The following is an 18,130-nucleotide window of genomic DNA, read 5'->3' on the forward strand; positions in this document are numbered from 1 at the left end:
CTACCTTATAATTTTATCATTATATTTTTAATACAAATTTTAACATAAATAAACTGTCTTCACAGCTTATGCATGAGTAAGAGTTAGTGGAATTTTCTCCGCCAGGTACTGCAACTGCAAGGCGCCAGGGCCGGTACTCGGGTCCTGGCCAAGATGTTAGTACAAGACATGATCGTCAGATGCCCAGGTCAACCACGAGGCGTGCCAAAGAAAAACTCTCACAGTGCAGCGCGGATCTTTTGTCCAAATGCATTTATATACGTGCTGACGCTCGGCGCTGTACTTTGCACGAGTCAGTCCCTGTACACATGGAGAAAATCTGGGTCATATAAATGAAATTTATCAAGCCATTGCTCGTACCCTCTTATTTTTAAGGGCAGAGCAGTGCCATAGAAATTTCGGCACCGGTGTAGCCTGTTACGATAATAAGAGATAGCATTCTGACCATACAATCATCATAGAAATCTTCAGAAATTATATCGTGCGCGCATTGTTACCATTACAAAGAAACTGAATGTCAAATCACAATATCACATGGGCATAACATCCAAGCGTGGTTATTGTATTATGCAGCCCAAAGGAAAGAGATGATTAAAAAAAGAGGCAAGATGGCCCACCAACTATTTGTTTCATCACACAGTACCAGCATATTCACATTCAGCATTTGCTTTGGAGGCATCATCAGACTTCCGTTTGTTTCAACCGGACAAACTGTAGTCGAAATGGTTGAAAGCCCTCGACAAACCAGACCGGCATGACAATCCTCAGAACGAAGTCATAACCCTAATTGATATATACAACACACTGATTCTGATACAACTAATTACAGTCATATACACTGATTCGCACTGGGGCAGAACCCCCACACCCAAGCAAAGTGCAATGCCGAAGCTGAGATGATCAGACAATTGTTTTCTACAATGATCCTTTCCAGTGTCATGATCTGTTAAATTTGGCATCCATATCATCTTAGTCAATCCCCTGAGTCTTCTTCAATTTCGCCACTAGAACCCACACATTCGCAAGCTCTCCTTCCAGGAAGGCTTCCTTCTGCTTCGACTCCTCGATTTTCTTCTGGAGTTCCGCCTCTCTTTGGTCCTTCTCCATAAGCATGATTTCCAGAGCCTGTTCTCTCTCGTAGATACCATGAATGTCTCTTCTGCTAGCTGGCTCATACCGTTCGATATGGCTACCCCTCCTAGCAACCCTTGGACCATTGCTTGCACGTCGTCGAGTTGAATTTCTTGCTGATGCCAACTCACTAGCAAGCCTCTCATTGTGGTTCATGAGTTTGGTGACCTCTCCAGACAGTGCTTTCAGTTCAACGCCTGCAGCTGAGGCCAGGCCTTTCGCGTACATACTTTCCTCTTGCAGCTTCTGATTACGGGCCTCTAGTTGATCTTTGGCTTCAGTGAGCTCATGCAATCTTTGCTTCAGTTCATTAATCTCTGACTGAAGAGAGAACAAAAGTAAAATAAGAGCATGTATATTTTGGTCAACAATCAGTCGAGATACCCCAAAAAAAAAATGTGGCAGGTAGAATTACATTAGCAGCATCTTAAACAATTCTTATCATAAGAAGCAGTACAAATCCGATTTTATGTGCCAAATACCTGGCTACAGCATTCCATTAGCAACACATACAAATTGGGCTAGTTACGGCTAGGAATAACAACTTGTATTCCCTACAAGCTCTGGGCCAGTATATGTACACATGTATAGATGACAATATGCAAAGAATTCCTAATAGTTTGGGATGTTACACAGAGTAGTATATTTATCTAACACTCCTTTCAAACTCATGGGGATCAACCACACTGAGTTTAGAAAGATATAACCTGTGATGGCCTGTACTCTGTGCTTTCATGAAGAAATTAGCCAACTGAAACTCAAAAAGAACCTATTGAAAAGCAATCACCTCATCTTGTACTTGTGTCTGTGTGTAAGAAGCATCAACACCAATATGCTTGGTGAGCTCATGCTTCACCGGATCCCGAGCAATATTGATAGCACATATACTGTCTGAGTAAAGAGGAATAGGTGCAAAAAAAGAAACACCAAAAGTCTCAAGTAACCATTGTAAACTAAGCTCTGCTGTCAACAATACCATGTCTCGCAACTTAGCCTCTGCACTAGAACAAGAAACAACATTCTATTTTTTAGTTTTCCAAGCAATAAGAGAACCACCCAGAAAAATATAGTAGGCAGAAATAGATCGGCTATCAGAAGGATCACTAGCCTAAGTAGCATCAGAATAAGTACGAAGCTATAAAAAGTTAGAGTGTAGAAAGAAAAGACGAGGAGAGATAGTCCCATGAAGATAGCGCAAAACACGCAAGAGATGACTATAGTGGAGCTGAGTGGGAGCAGAAATAAATTGGCTAAGGATGTGCACCGCATGAGAAATATCAGGACGAGTGACACCAAGTTAAACAAGACTCTCAATTAGATAACAGTAGCAAGTAAGATCCACAAGAGGCTCACCATTAGCGGACCGAAGCTAAAGATTAAGCTTCATAGGAGTCTTAACAGTGCACTCATCAGTGAGAGAAGCGCGATGAAAATCCTGAATATACTTCTTTTGGGACAGAAAGAAGCCCTCAGAAGTAGAAGAGATCTCAATCCTAAGAAAATAGCGAAGAGGACCAAGATCGAATATAAGAAACTGATCATTGAGACGAGCCTTCACCAAGGTAATATACTCATAATAATCTCCTATAATAATCATGTCATCAACATACAAGATAAGAAGAGCCCAACCGTAGGAGGAAGTGTGAACAAAGAGCGCATGGTCACGAGCACTAATAGAAAAACCAGTAGCAATGATCACAGAAAAAAAACGCTCAAACCAGACTCGAGGGCTTGCTTAAGGCCATAAAGAGAGCGAAGGAGACAACAAACCATGCCCTCAAGAACAGAATACCCTGACCGTGGGTGTATGTAGACCTTCTCATGCAACTCACTATTAAGAGAGACATTCTTGACATCAAGCTGAGAGACAACCAGCAACACAAAGAGAGTCCAACTGAGACCACACAGCCAACATCTGAGCATAGAACACATCAACTGTGGCATCATCCTGCTGAGGAGGCTGCTCCTGGCGAACAACAAACACATAGAGAGCATCCCTAGAAGGCTTATAGGTCTGACGAAGATGAGTTAACATCTGAAAGGTAGTAGAGAAACCAACAATCTTAGAGAAATCCTAGGCTCCACAATAGCAACCAGAATAACCAGAATAGACGCAGCACGAGTATCATCATCCATCCACTGAGCATAGTCAGACAACCGATTATAGTAGAGCTCCAAAGTTTCCTGATAGGGAGAGAAAATCTTCTCATAGGAAGCGGTGGCGACGTCAATAGCTGATTTGTATCCTTTATCGACAGACGATTGCAGGGGCTCTATCGTAAGCTCAAGGGAAGGCGGAAAAGGGACATCACCAGAGAGAACTCCCCAAAGATGAAACCCCTGCATATGAATGTGCATATGCTACGTGAAGTCCTGGTAGTTGGCGCCATCAAACATCACCGAGGAACTGAAATGGTGCTCAAAGACATCCTGAAGAAGTGACAAACGACGACGAGAGTGCAAAGAAGAAGCGGCGGTCAATGGTGAGAGCACAAAAGAAGCAGCGAGCGCGCAAGCAAATAGCAACAAGCGATGGCGAAAGTGCAAAAGAAGCGGCGTGTTGTTGCATCGCTTTTTTTTTGCCTAATGTCTAATCCTCGTTCTGAGAAGAACAGAGAACCCGCCGAGTCTGGGCGAACCCGTGGGCGGTCAATCAGAGATGCAACGGCACGAACGGCACGGGAGTCGATTCAATCTTCGGAGGGGCACAATATGGGTCGGCGGCGCAGGGAGAATCGACGGCAGACGCACAGGTCGGCGGTGACTGAATCTGTCCAAGTGGGGCGGCGTGGAGGGGTAGGCGCGATGGGCTGGCGTAGCAGGGAGAGAGCGAAGGAGCCGACCGATTCGCTTAGGGTGGTAGCCGAATCGCCCAGCACCAGCGTGGCCGAGCGCTAGGAGGTGGAGGCGGGCGGCTGAGTGCCGAGAGACGGAGGCGATGGACGGGAGGAGGCGGGGCCAAGCGCCAGGAGGCCAAGGAAGGTTGCTGAGTGTTGGGAGAACAGTACATACCGACGGGATTGTAGATCGATCTGTACGAGAGTGGAGAGGCTATATGGACGAGTTGCGGCGTCTAAAAAACTAGCTCTAATACCATGTTAGGAATAGCAACTTATATTTTCTAGAGACCCTGAGCCAATATATATACACATTGACAATATGCAAAGAACCCCTTATAATTTGGGGAACAGAGCAATATATTTATCTAATAGTTACATGTCAAAACTCAAAAGATTAACCCTCTCACATCTGACCAATAGAAATTCCTCAAATCTAGCACAACAAAAACACTGCAGTTAACTGAAATAATTTTGGACTTTAGTACAGAGAAAAGGCAAACCTGCTGTGCTTTTTGCAGCAGTTCATCAGAGACATCTATAGATGATGGATTTCCTTCGTGAACTTGTGATCCAATTTCACAACTTGTGTTCTGCTGAAATATGATGCTTTCTGACAATAAATCATTAGCTTCAAGAGCTTGGGAAAGCTGTTCTTGCAAGTGCGCAACTGTTTCTTGTAATTCCTGGTACTCGCTTCCCTGATAACAAGACAATTCGTAACAGACATAAGATTGGGACTTTCCGCCTTTGTTTAACTTAACTTACAATCAAATTGTTACCTTTTGCTTTAACTGGTCTTGCAATATTCTGTTATCTGCTGTATTCACCTGCAGTAAATACAAAAATAACTTTTACAAATAGACGCATAATCTTAAAATGGCACACAAACAATGCAGAAACAATATTGTTGTAGGATATCCCCAGTTCGCTACCCCATGAGATTAGGGAAACTTTTGGACCATGACGCTGCACTTAAGGGGAAAATTACCTTAAATACCCTTCCATTAGTTGCGTGTGGAAGGCAATAATGAGAATGTCCCGCTCCCTCTCCACTATAATAGTGCTCCCATGGAAGCATTTGGGAGCTTTCGTTTTCTACTCATAGTCTGTACTCTGATTCCTTTGCCTCCACTTCCAGGTTCATCACAAACAAGGGGTGGACCACTATACATTATATTAGTTTCTCTATATGTTATTACCCTATATGCAAGATGGAAAGCTTATTCTTGAAAAGACCTTATTTTCGTCCTGATTCCATTTTTCTAATAAATACAAGTTTAAACATATATAAGAAAATGCATACTCTGCAGAGAATTTCTGCACCTCAAGTTCAAAGGCTTTCTCATTGAGTTGCTCCAGTAGCTCTGCGTGAGACTGCAAAATCATTGCAACAGTTTGATATGTATCACTTCAGAGAAAAAAATAGTTGAAAACCAATTGACTGCAGATAATACTACCAGTGGACGTTCTAACTGATAAAACTTCCCCTTAATCTGCATTTCTAAATATGCTATCCGCTGCTGCTTGCCCTTAATCTCTTCATTGACTTTCTTCATTTCCATCTATATAAAGTACAGTTTTTCAAAAACAAAACACCTATAATAGCATAATGAAACGGAAAGTGCATGAAGGGAGATTACCTCAATATGTCCATTCATTGTGCTTCTTCCAGCTTCCTCTGTGAGGCGCTTTAGAACACTTGTATGGAGTGCAACCTCTCCTAACAAGATCTTCAATTGTTGTCTCAAAAGATCAACATGATCTGTGGTTTTTCTGCTGACCTGTCACCATGACATGTATCAGATGCTGTCATCGCAATTTGTATAGTCTATCTACTCACAAGAATCTAAGCTATTTGTACCCATTAATTGATCAAGATCTAGCATACTTTATATGCACAAATGCCCCACCTGGTAGATAATGGGCTTTTAATCCTTCAATATGCCGACGACACAATCTTTTTTATGGAGCATGACCTCAAAAAAAGCGAAAAACTTAAAGCTATCGCTATGCGCATTTGAACAACTATATGGCCTAAAAATAAACTTTTACAAAAGCGAATTTTTCTTCTTTGGCGAGGAAAAGGATCATGCTGAACAATATATGGATATCTTTGGATGCGCTAAGGGTAAGCTACCCCTGCGCTATCTAGGGATCCCGATACATTATCGTAAGTTAATAAATATAGACTAGAAAGAAGTATAAGAGCGTTTTGAAAAAAGACTAAGCAGCTGGAAGGACAAATACTTAACATCGGGGGGCAGGCTCGTCCTTCTTAACTCAACTCTAAGAAGCCTTCCCACATACATGTTGTCATATTTCTTAATTCCAAGAGGAGTTCTAAAAAGACTTGACTACTTTCGATCCATGTTTAATGGCAAAGTGATAGTCACAAAAAGGAAATACCGCTTGGCTAAATGAGAAGTTCTATGCCAACCCAAAGAACAAGGGGGTTTAAGGATTCTAGATCTAGACATCCAAAACACTGCTCTCCTCTGCAAATAGTTGTACAAACTACTCACTGAAGAGGGGGTGTGGTAGGACCTCCTTTGAAACTAATATCAGGGATCTAAACCACTTATACAAATAGAGGGGAAACCAGGTGATTGAAAGTAAAGCATACCCTGTTCCGATATGGCTCCATTCATATTAAAGATGGGTCAGAAATCAAATTTTAGGAAGATAATTGGTTAGGCAATTCGTCGTTAAGAGACCAATATCCAGACCTATATAACATAGTTCGACAAACAAGATATGATGGCTACCGTTTTATAGGCTTTACCACCAAGAATCATCTTTAGAAGGGACCAGATTGGCCCAAAACAAATTTTGTAGAATGATCTCCTTTCTCGCCTTACAAACATTAACATGACAGAAGAACGAGATGAGTTTCGATAGAACTTAAACCAATCGGGAAGATTCACTGTCAACTCACTCTATAGAGCCCTCGTTCATAGCGATCAACCTGTTAGGAATAGCAACTTGTATTCCCTGAAGGTCCTAGGCTAATATATACACATGTATAGGTCACAATATGCAAGAAACCCCATATAGTCTGAGGATATTACACATAGAAATATATTTATCTAACACAACCTATCCAATATAAACAAATGTGGAAACTAAGATTTCCATTAAAAATTAAGATCTTCGTTTGATACTACACAAATGTGTGCTACTAACAAAGGATAACCTATCTAAAAGAAAATGGCAAGGCAATCAGAAGTGCTGCTTTTGTCACAAACCAGAGACAATTAAGCATATCTTCTTTGATTGTCGCTTCGCTCGTTCCATGGTTTATAGTTCAGATGGCAACAAATCTTTACCAACCACGAAGTGCACCAAGCATGTTTAGAACTTAGCTAAGTGGTCTTAGTAAAAATTTGATAGCTAATATTCTGGTGGCGGCGACCTCTTTTTGTTGGTCGCTATGGTTATGCAGGAACGACATTGTCTTTAATAAACGAAAGCATGTTTCTCCTTTGCAGGTTATTTTTATGTGTACATATTTGCTCCGTACATGGTCGGTGATGCAACTGTTAAGGGCATAATAGTCAGTATAAGAGTTATCTCCTAGTCTATGGTCCCCTCATCCACCTCTATATATAGTGCTCATTGGGTCTCAATGCAATCATCTATCATTTGTCCATCTATACAATCTTAACATAGCATCAAAGCCTGGTTAGGGTTAGGTTAGATCGATCCATTCTCTCTCTCAGCCACATGTTTCTTTCTCTCGTCACCATTGTTCCTCGTCAGTCATCTGCTTGTCGCTTCTCCGCACTCTCCGCCCGCCATGGTCGCATCCACCATTGTAGTTGCACCCGTTTGTCCGTTCCCTTCGCGGATCCTCGTCCGTCGTACATCCTCATGTGTCCACCGTCGAGCACATCGCACACCAATCCGCTGCCGGTGCATCTTCTCCGCTGGATCCATCCTACTTGTTGCCTGCGCGATGGGATCCGGCCACCGCGGGACTGCAGAACTGTCGTGGCCCTCTGCGCCACCTGTTTGCCACCGTTCATCCGTTGTGGTGCCGTCGTCCGCTCATCACGACCCTCTGCTCCGACCGTCCGCCGTCGTGGATCACCGTCGTCGACCGCGTCGTCGCGCAACTCTGCTCCGACGTCGCCCATCGCACCCCTTCTGCATGCCTATCCGGCACTGTCGTGCCGGATCTGTCCCGCCCTATCGTCGCCTGCCATCGTAGTCCGCTACGTCACCTGTCCCTTGTCCTCGTCGCCACTGGCCTGCATCCGTCTGTTCGGCGTCGCTTGATCTCCTTGTGGACAGATCTGGCAGCCTCTCATCGTCTACATGGTCTCCGCAGCCAGCGATGTGCCGCTACCGACTGTCCATCGCTCGTGGAGCCTCTGCCGCTTGTCCGTCGCGGAGCAATGAGGTCGGATCTGCCGTCGCTCTTTGTGGCCCCACCGTTCTGCTCTGCCATCGCACCCGTCTCCGCCATCATGGATCTACCACAGGTCATGGTGTCTCCGGCCTTCAGGTCTGCCGTCATCCACTATCTTTGATCTGTTCCACCGGTCGTCGATCTATACCACTGCTCAGGAGAGGAGCAGTCTAGCCACCGGGATTTGAGCAGTAGAAGTTTGTTCCCCTGCTCCTGCTCACTGGGATTGGAGCAGTTGCGCCTTCCGTCATGGCACAACAGGTCATCCTTTGTCACCTGCTCTTCATCGTCGTCCGTGGCCACCCTTTGTTGTGTGATGTCGCAGAATCGATCATTTGTCAATCTATACAAACTTAACATCATTTGTTCTGCATCGACATTGTTCAAGAGTTGCATGTTCGACGACATCTTCAATATCGGACTTCAGTGTATCATTTTTTTTAAAGTCTAGTGCCTAGTGTCAACTCTTCAAATGCAACGTCATCGCATTCACGTTGAATTTGGGGAGGAGGGGTGTTAAGGGTATAATAGTCAAGGGTATAAGAGTCATCTCCTAGTCTAGGGTCCCCCTATCCACCTCTATATATAGTGCACATTGGCCTCAATGTAATCATCTATTATTTGTCCATCTATACAATCTTAACAGCAACGACAGGAACATCGTCAGTTTATTACATCTGGATGTGCACACTTAGAGTAAGCGGTCAGGGAGCTCTTTACCTTTAGGTAAAGAGCCACCGGGATTGGAGCAGTAGAAGTTCATTCCCCTGCTCCTGCCCGCTGAGATTGGAGCAGTTGCGACTTTTGTCACAACACAACAGGTCATCCTTCGTAACCTGCTCTTCATCACCGTCCGTCGCCGCCCTTTGTCGTGTGCCGTCGCAAAATCCATCATTTGTCAATCTATACAAACTTAATATCATTTGTTTTACATTGACATTGTTCAAAAGTTGCACGCTTCGACGACATCTTCAATATCGGACTTCAATGTGTCATTTTTTTTAAGTCTAGCGCTTAGTGTCAACTCTTCAAATGCAACGTCATTGCATTCACGTTGCATTTGGTGGGGGGTTAAGGGTATAAGAGTCATCCCCTAGTCTAGGGTCCCCCCATCCACCTCTACATATAGTGCCCATTGGGCCTCAATGTAATCATCTATCATTTGTCCATCTATACAATCTTAACAGCAACGATAGAAACATCATCAGTTTATTACATCTGGATATGCACACTTGGAGTGAGCGGATAGGGAGCTCTTTACCTGGTTTGGGTGGAGCTCTAATCTTCGCATTGAAGCTCCACCCTACAATCGACTCTTTGAAGACATGTTCTCTTTTGTTTTAGCTTTGTTCTTGATTTTTTTGCTTGGTTGTGTGCATTCTTATGCAGAAGCCAGGGGTGAACTCTTGGATGTTGTATCATCTTAATGTGATTATGAGAGTTAATAAAGCTTCTCTTTTCCAAAAAAAAATATGAACAAATTTTCTGATTGTAGAAAGAGGAAATCTTAGCAGCATGTTTCCAATTCGATATGCATGTGCCTACTTCCATATTGACAGCTATCCACTGAAAATTCATTCTAGACGGCAACTCAAATTTTTATTTGGGTGTCCCTAATGATATAAATTATTTGAGGCGTTAGATAAACTACTAATGGTAGCTTCTGAAAAAGAAATGTCTTAGGTAGATTCAAAACCTTAAAACCTTAAATGCAGTGTTGTTTTAGCCCCATTGACTTTTCACATTGTTAACTTTCCAGAATATTTATGTGTCATGCATTGGTTCCTATTAGATGTGTAGTAGAATAAATAAAAAGAAAAGATGTGCTCATATCTCGTACCACAGGAGCTTCTTCTCCAGGAAGGCTATCAGAATGAAATTCGTCATGGTAAACACTCAACATATCAGTTGATACGTTCTCAGCAAGCAAAGAATTAGACATCCCTTGTTCTGATGGAAAATTAATTCCATTCTCTGAGGGTGTCGAAGGGGCAGCGAATGCTTTCCTCTGGTCACCATCCGAGCTTGTCTGAGCAGCAGAGCCACCATCATGTTTCTGGATACAGTTCATCATGTAAAGGTCAGTAAGCAGCAGAGTTCTATATACAAAAAAACATGCGACCTGCTTACTTTTTCTATTCTAGTTCCATAAATTTAACACACTTAAAAAATTTACATTAAAATTAAATCTTCATTAGCAACAGATGGTGTCACCTATTAGGCCATGGCAGTATGCCAGTATGGCATGTCGGCTATCAGGTGAAAGGCTACATGTCATGGTTAATATTGCTATACTGAAATTACCAATGCAGTGGATTGTACAGTGTCTGATTTGTATACCCGAAGTTTGAACCAGTTAAGGAGCCCTTTGCGATTCTTCTTCTCCCCTTTGGAAGAAACTTCAAGTGTTTCATCAAATCCTTCCATAGGAACGAATAAATCATTGCTTTCACCCTCCAATATGATATCTCGCCTTCTATGTGGGAGATATGCCAGCTGCAGTTTTAGCAGATAAACTTAGAAAATTAATTCACTAAAACTAATGAATAGATAAATGCAATCTGACACATTACAAAGTTTAGTATTGTTATCTTAATAATCACACCTCTTCTTCACCAAAAGAATGTCTTCTCCTTGGGCCAGGACGTTGGGACAATCTAGGAGTCTGAGTTGCTTTTGTGGAAACCAGGATTAGCTTTGTTAGACGTTGTATCCTCTCAAGCAATGCAGCTTTAGCTTCTTCTTCTTGTTCCAGTCTAGATTGAAGTTTGACATTACCATCTTCTAGCTTTTTAAGCGATGAGGAACGTTGGTTAGGAACTTAGGATCCACCAATGAAGCAATGAAGCGATCATGCAGCATCAGGTAATAATACTAAAGGCATAATGCACCCAGGTAGTGGCAACAGATATGGTAATATTTCCTTCAAAGATTATAAATAAAGTGAAAGGCAACAGAATGCGAAAATGCAATGCATTAAAAACCAGTCACCTTCTGTTTCCAAAGAATGACATTGTCTTCTGCAGCATCTTTTGAAGGAGTGCCAGTAAGTATACCCCTTTTCAGTTGGTCTAGCTCTTCCTTCAATTGGCGAATTTCATTTTGGTACTTCTTTATTAAAGATTTCTCATCCATAATCTACAAACCATGATTGCAAGTCACAAATAATGAGTCAGAGATACAAAATAATATCTTGTAGGGTAATAAGTCGCAAGAAAGAATATGCTAAACAAATATGCAGACACACCTTGTTTTGCGATGCTTGGATCTCAATATGTTTCGCACGGTTGGCAAATTTTAATGTGTTATGAGTCTCTTCTGAGTTGCTTGACGCTGGAGTAACGGTGCATATTAGCTGCACAAAAAGATGTCAAAATGCAAATGCTTGAGACAATAATAACTAATTCTAAGCAGTACTCTGAGAACTAACTTACAGAAACACGTCCTTGACCACTTAAGGATGACTGTAGCAACCGTGTTAATTTCGAATCTCGAAATGGAACATGTGTAGCTTTTCCATCAGTCAGTTTTGATATCACCTGAAATATGCAAACTAACTTCTTTTAACGAAAACAATACAAAAGCACATGGCTGACCAACTTCTTGCAATAGATGAAGACAAAAACTAAACTCAGGTTAATAGATTGGCCAAAAATCATAGGGTAAACAAGCATTAACAAATCACATGAAACAGAAACATTCATGGAACTCTCTTTTTTCTCACAAGTTTCAATAGTTTTCTCCATGCTTACAAATGTCTCTGCTCAGTGGAAAAAGCAATATTGCATACATGGATGTCATTCTTTGGCTTCGGGAGTTTGGATAATGGTATGCATCCACATATTTAAGACTTTCAGTGATCTCTTTTTTGGTTAAACTATGCAATATTAAAGTGAAAAAAAGCAACCTCTTGCATGCACAATCTACACAAATAATGCATAGGCAGCAGCATGAATGGTTTTACAGAATCTTAAAGAATGATTGCATGAACACAGCATCTACTGCACAGCACTAATGGTGACATTATAGGGATGCATAATTTTATACTGATTAAAGAATGAGGCCCACCGTCCCAAGGGTCAGTAAGCTTTTATTGATATAAGATCCTTCCTTCCGGCATACTCCTGTAGTTTCAGCCCTTGAACTCTCGGAACCTGCCAGATCGATGAGGTTCTGCAAATGAGCAAAAAAACTAAGAAACCAACGTATTTTGGCTGCATGAAGACATGGAAGTTCAGATGATGCAACAAATGACGCCAGGTGTAAACGAAATGCAGATGTGTCCTATATCAAGAAACAATTATGAGAGCCGAGCGATAGCTCGGTTGGTAGAGCCTCCGGTTGAGAGGCCGCCCACCCAGGCTTGAACCTGTTGGTAGTGTGAGTACCTCCCTAAAGGGTTCGATACTCCCCTCTCTTAAAACAATATCAGGGGATGTCTTCTCCCCGTGGTCGAGTTTCTTTTAATAAACAATTATAGTGGAAGATGAATGGACAAAGAAAAAGTTCCAAGTGTAAATAGAACGCGGATGAGTAATATATCTGGAATCAGTTACAGTGGTAAGGCTGAGGAATAGACTAAAAGAAACAAAAAGGAAAAAAGTACATTATCCCACCAGCTGTGAGAAGGTAACTGGTTCCCCTTCGCTAGACTCACCGCAGGGGCTGCTCTCTATTGTCTGCATGAAACAGTAAACTAAGTAGTGTTAGATATGCACTCACACTGTTAAATGCAGGTACTTTAGTCCCATAGATTCAACAAGATGCTGCCTTCTATCCATTAATCTCAATGTAGATCTTTTATGCACCAAACAAAAGTGTGATACATAAATTAAAGTAGAAAAACATACAGAAATAGATTTACTCTATGAACATGAAAACCTTAATTCCTCATTACCAGTGTGAAAATTGTATGGCTTCTGCTGCTTAGCAGATTGAAGTTAGTGGATCCAACATGTCTATGCTCTGAAAGTGGAACAAACACATAAACTCTAAGTACATTGATCAAGTGCTCTTAACTTCAAAAACAAAAATGTGGCAACCATCAAAGTCTGAAGTATCATATACTAACAAAAGTAGTTTGGCATATATCAAGGTGCATTTAGGGAAATGCAAATCAATCCGACATGTCTCTTCAATATATAGCTGGGAATTCATGTAGCTAAACACTTACAAGCAGTTTCGGTTTATAACTTAGCACCAAGAGGTCTTACCTTCAATAATGAATGTCAGGACAAGACATAACTCTACATCCAAAATTAAGGAAAATGACCCATTGCAATACTTCAGGGAGTTAAGAAAACTTATGCGATCCTTCAAGCGAGTGAAGTGGACTTTTTTCCAATTATAAAATCTACTCATGCTTCTCTACATTTGTTTAAAAGCATACTGATTCATAAGTAATGAAAAAAGTATACATATGCAAGAGCAGAAACGCTACAAGAAATCCTTTATTGGCTGGAAAGATAATATCTAAATTCCTGTTTTCCACTATCGATCCCCATTGGATTAGGTATTATCAACTAGATAAGGATTTACAGTAAGATAATTAAACATTCTCACATCTTTTTCCTAGCAAAGGGTGCAGTTGGCTATCATAGACATCCTTATGGCTCAGCAACCAAAAGGTCATGGCATTAAATCATGGAAAATTCACAAATGAATCCTTAAGGCTCATATTCTGATAGTCAGGATATTTAAATAAATAAAAACTAAAACATTAAGAAAAAAAATAACCTTCTCCAGCTGCAATAAGGGACAAAGCATGTGCAGGAGACAACACTACTTCTTCTTTTATGCCCTCAACAAATGTTCCCTGAGATAATGAATGGTAAATAATGAACAATCGTTCAAAACAATTATATGTCATAGTCATCGAGATTCCTTTCATGTTCAGCTGCACCCATCGTTATTTTCTAGATATGGAAAACTCTCCACAACTTAAGCAAGCTCGTTGTAAAAAATAACTCGATGTTGAATACAAGAAAAAATGGCTTGCGTTGCAACCTATTAAACATGCACAGCACTACCTAATAACTTAGGTCCTTGTGGACATACGGACAATACTTTTTTAGAGGCAATCCCAGGAGCCAACAACCAGTAGTAGTCCTCAAGAAAACCCAATGGTAGCTAGTTCAAATTTAGCTGTTTGGAAGAATTAATTAATATCACATTACACTTTTGAACTTACCATTGTACAAGTGTGAGTGCATGATGGTAGATTGTAAAGAAGACCGAAGACAAGACTATTACGTGTATAAGACTCAATTACTTAAGGAGAAATTTTGTACCTGAAGATCCTCCCTAACTCGTAAATTCTTCCCTGAAGGGTTTAGTAGATCGTTGACAACCTATAATAAATGAGCTTCCCAATCAATACAATAAAGAGAAGGCAGACCAGAATCATATACAATCAGTTAACTACTTGATGAACTGCAGATATAAGTCAGTGGGTTCATATAAATAGAATGGCATTCAGAGATATTTTCCACATGCCTGCATCACAAATATGCAACTCCTACCATCTGATCAAAATATCAGTAAACAAGGCAGGCACAAACAGCAAGGTTGTATACTTGCCGTAACCAAATTGTGGTACTACAATTAGTTTCTAACCGGTCAACAAGATTTACTAGAAAAAGGGTTACAGTTTTCACTGAAGACCCTGCCAGTGGATAGCTTTGCTGATTTTTTTTTTCTGTAGTTTACTCATTCCATGGTTGGAATGGTGAAAAAAGGTGGTTCATATTCTCACAAGTTATAAGCATTTCCTCTTCAAAATTGGGATGTTGGCGTTGCTGTCTTGCTAGTTGGATGCAAGTAGGTTGGGTCAGGTTGACCTATTGTCTCATCCCAGTTCTTTTCATTTACCAAACATGGGGAGTGGGTCTTGGATAGTAGTGCCTCATAGCCAGTGAAATTACTAGGAGTACTAATTATCAGTAAATTTACTAGCTGTATTGTCAGTATATCTGTGCTTCTAATTCATGTTAATACTGTGATTAGTACTAATGATCAGTAAAATTAGTAGCAGTATTGTCAGTATATCTGTGCTTCTAATTCTGTTAGTACTGTGATTAATGAAATATCTTTACCAACCCTTTTTCACAGATTTGGTAGTAGTAAACGATTTTTTGGAGTACAGGAAAGCTATGAGCAATAAGAGAAGTAAAAACTGCATTAATCTAATGTTCAAGTTTTGATACACTTTATTTTGGAAAGTGAACTTTGGCTAGATTCGCAAAACTTTAAAAACAATCACAGAGTACAAACACAAAAGCCTCCCTACAATATCACTAGGATGATCACAGGAAAAAAGCACAATAAGGAATGCAAACCTCGTTATAGATTTCCAAGTATGATACATGGAGCAGAAACTCTCGATTTGGAGTCTGCAACAAAAAAAAAAAACGTGGGTATAGATGCAAGTGAGTAATCCATCAATCATGTCAAACCAAAGACTTGATTGAAGGTCTGGATGCCAAACAATACCTCTTGTATTATACTAAATACATCTTTCACAGCCAAAGGTATAATCCCTGGGGAACTTTGATCTCCCTGCTCATAAAAAAGCGTATATTAAGGAAGTAAGAAATGTTTTGGGTCATGTACACATTACAGTTCATTCAAAATTAGCAAAGAAAACCGCTATCAATACAAATGATATACTTTAAGGAAAAGGCAGCAACTATCTTGTTTCAGGAAAGGGTTAAAAGTAGCACGACATGTCACTAGATTATCATGCAGAAAACTCTACAAGAGAGCGCTGAGCACATATGATGTTACATACGAAACAAAAGGCCAATAAGGCCAGGGTATCCGATTTATATGCGAAATGGAGACAGAGCATTAAATTGCACCCATGTTTAAGGCTACAAGAACAAGCTCTACATCTTAACAAAAGGCTGAAATCATATCTAAGTTTTTTTTTTGCATGGTGTCCATTGTGAGGTACACTTCAAAGCACAAGCCTACCAATATCATAAGACTCGTAAACTCAACAAAATTAAAATTATCTAGTACAAGTTTATCGCTAAAGTTTCCCACATGCATTGTATGTGTCTTGCCACTGCTTGTAACTCCATATGCAAATATTGTACCTGTGACAGTGAAAGGAAGTGGATGTTGTCAAAAAAATATTATTGAACGATAGATGCAACAAACGTGTAATGACATCCAAAATTCACTACCACAAACTATTTTTAAATCAATTGACTTTCTCATGAATCAGCAAGTCCTTCAAACCAACTGCACAGACCTCAGTGGTGTTCGTAAGATATCCAAAACATTATGTAAACACAATAACGCAAACCAGAAGCAGCAATTTCTTGTAATCATAAGAGACTTTTAGGAAAAAGAAAAACGCTACGTGAACAAGAAAATAAAACTTCAAACCATTTATTCCCTCCATGGCACCACTAACAGCATGCTGAGCTGCGGCATCATATACATGACGTGTTGTTGTAGTTGGTCCGAAGACTCGATCTGGATATGAGTTTCATATTAACCTCTGGTGAAGAAAATTTAACTGAAAAAAAAAACCAGCAAGCATTGTAGCAACATGCATTCTTTTTGGAGTTCTTTTTGCAGCCATAATGTGATATCTAAGTATTGTCATCCTTGTTGAAACCATAAATTGAGAAATATCGTTATCAACCTTAACGAGCTCCTCAAACATTTATGCAGAAAACCACAATTAGTTACCTAGTTATCGATTCTCGCCCCCAAGCGATGCATTCACATGTCACGTTGCTAATACCAAATATTCAGTTAGTCCCACTAGCCAAACTCACTAATCACTCGTTCTACTGGCAGTCTAGTTGTCACACAGACTCACATTTCCACTAGAAACCCATCAAATTTCAAATCAAGCATTATAGATAATAATGCTGCGATAATACCAATTGCGATCAATCCACTCCCCCCCCCCCCCCTGAAAACCCCAAACCGGATCAGCCACATACCGTAGGCGTACGCGATGCCGGGATTCTTCTCGCTCCGCACGATGGTGTCGCCATCCGCGTACCAAGCGATCTCCTCCCCTTGCCGAATCTCCCGCGCGCTTCAACACACACATACAAAACAACGACCCATAATCAATCCGCATTGCCCAAAGCCGAACCCAACAGATTAACCGAACAAAATAGCAGCAAAGTGCAGCGCAGCGGAACCGAACCTGAGAGGCCGGAAGCGGACGGTGACAGTGACGCTCTCCTTGGCCTCCGGCGCGCCGAGCGGGAGCTCCGCCGCGGGCCGCGGAGGGGATGTCGGCGAGGCAGGCTGCGGCGAGTCCTTCCCCGCCGGCGCCACCGCGGGAGAAGCATTCCAATGACGCGACGCCATGGCGACCGCCGCCGCAGGCGAGACCTAGAGGCGCGTCGGCGTGGAGGAGCTCGCCATTGGCGCGCGCGCAGGCTGCATTGGGCTATCGGTGAAAAAGCGCAGGCGAGGCGCGTGTGCGACTCGGTTCCGTTGGGCTCTCGGCTTTCCCTTGGCTTTGAAGCGATGCGGGGAGGGAGGGAGCGGGTGAAAAGCTCCTCCGTTTCCAGAAGGAAATCCCCTTTTGGTTAATTTTTCCAGCCGGATTTCTGCCCTCTTTTCATTGCGGCGGTGCCGTGGTGCGGGAAGGAAGTCTATAGACTTTTCGTAGAAAGATATCAGATTCTGATCTATATTTTTTTTTTATCTAACAGTTGATACATAAAAAAAATAAGAATATATATCGTATTAAGAGAGGAGATCTTTTAAA

At 41.4% G+C, this 18,130-nt stretch overlaps 1 protein-coding gene across 3 annotated transcripts; it reads right to left on the bottom strand.

The window, feature by feature from the left end:
• Positions 1-487: 487 nt before the first annotated feature.
• Positions 488-17,923, bottom strand: LOC133926473 (kinesin-like protein KIN-7D, chloroplastic). Of its 3 annotated transcripts, XM_062372431.1 has the most exons (23): positions 17,558-17,919; positions 17,346-17,443; positions 16,777-16,866; positions 16,429-16,481; positions 15,874-15,939; positions 15,720-15,773; positions 14,673-14,732; positions 14,119-14,197; positions 13,280-13,347; positions 12,999-13,061; positions 12,451-12,555; positions 11,817-11,921; positions 11,630-11,737; positions 11,374-11,520; positions 10,988-11,170; positions 10,723-10,878; positions 10,223-10,438; positions 5,612-5,752; positions 5,429-5,533; positions 5,295-5,345; positions 4,751-4,798; positions 4,472-4,669; positions 488-1,452 (listed from the first exon to the last, which is right to left on the bottom strand). In XM_062372431.1, exons 1-23 carry the CDS (start codon positions 17,722-17,724, stop codon positions 970-972), a joined length of 2,844 nt encoding a protein of 947 aa, XP_062228415.1. In that variant the 5' UTR covers positions 17,725-17,919; the 3' UTR covers positions 488-969. The 3 variants fall into 3 exon arrangements, with proteins under 3 accessions (XP_062228415.1, XP_062228417.1, XP_062228418.1); XM_062372433.1 differs by lacking the exon at positions 488-1,452 and having other exon boundaries at positions 4,593-4,669; positions 5,275-5,345; positions 17,558-17,921; XM_062372434.1 differs by lacking the exons at positions 488-1,452; positions 5,429-5,533 and having other exon boundaries at positions 4,593-4,669; positions 5,275-5,345; positions 17,558-17,923.
• Between the last annotated feature and the right edge of the window lie 207 nt (positions 17,924-18,130).

This window comes from Phragmites australis, chromosome 8, assembly GCF_958298935.1.
Source record: "Phragmites australis chromosome 8, lpPhrAust1.1, whole genome shotgun sequence".
Taxonomy (NCBI): domain Eukaryota; kingdom Viridiplantae; phylum Streptophyta; class Magnoliopsida; order Poales; family Poaceae; genus Phragmites; species Phragmites australis.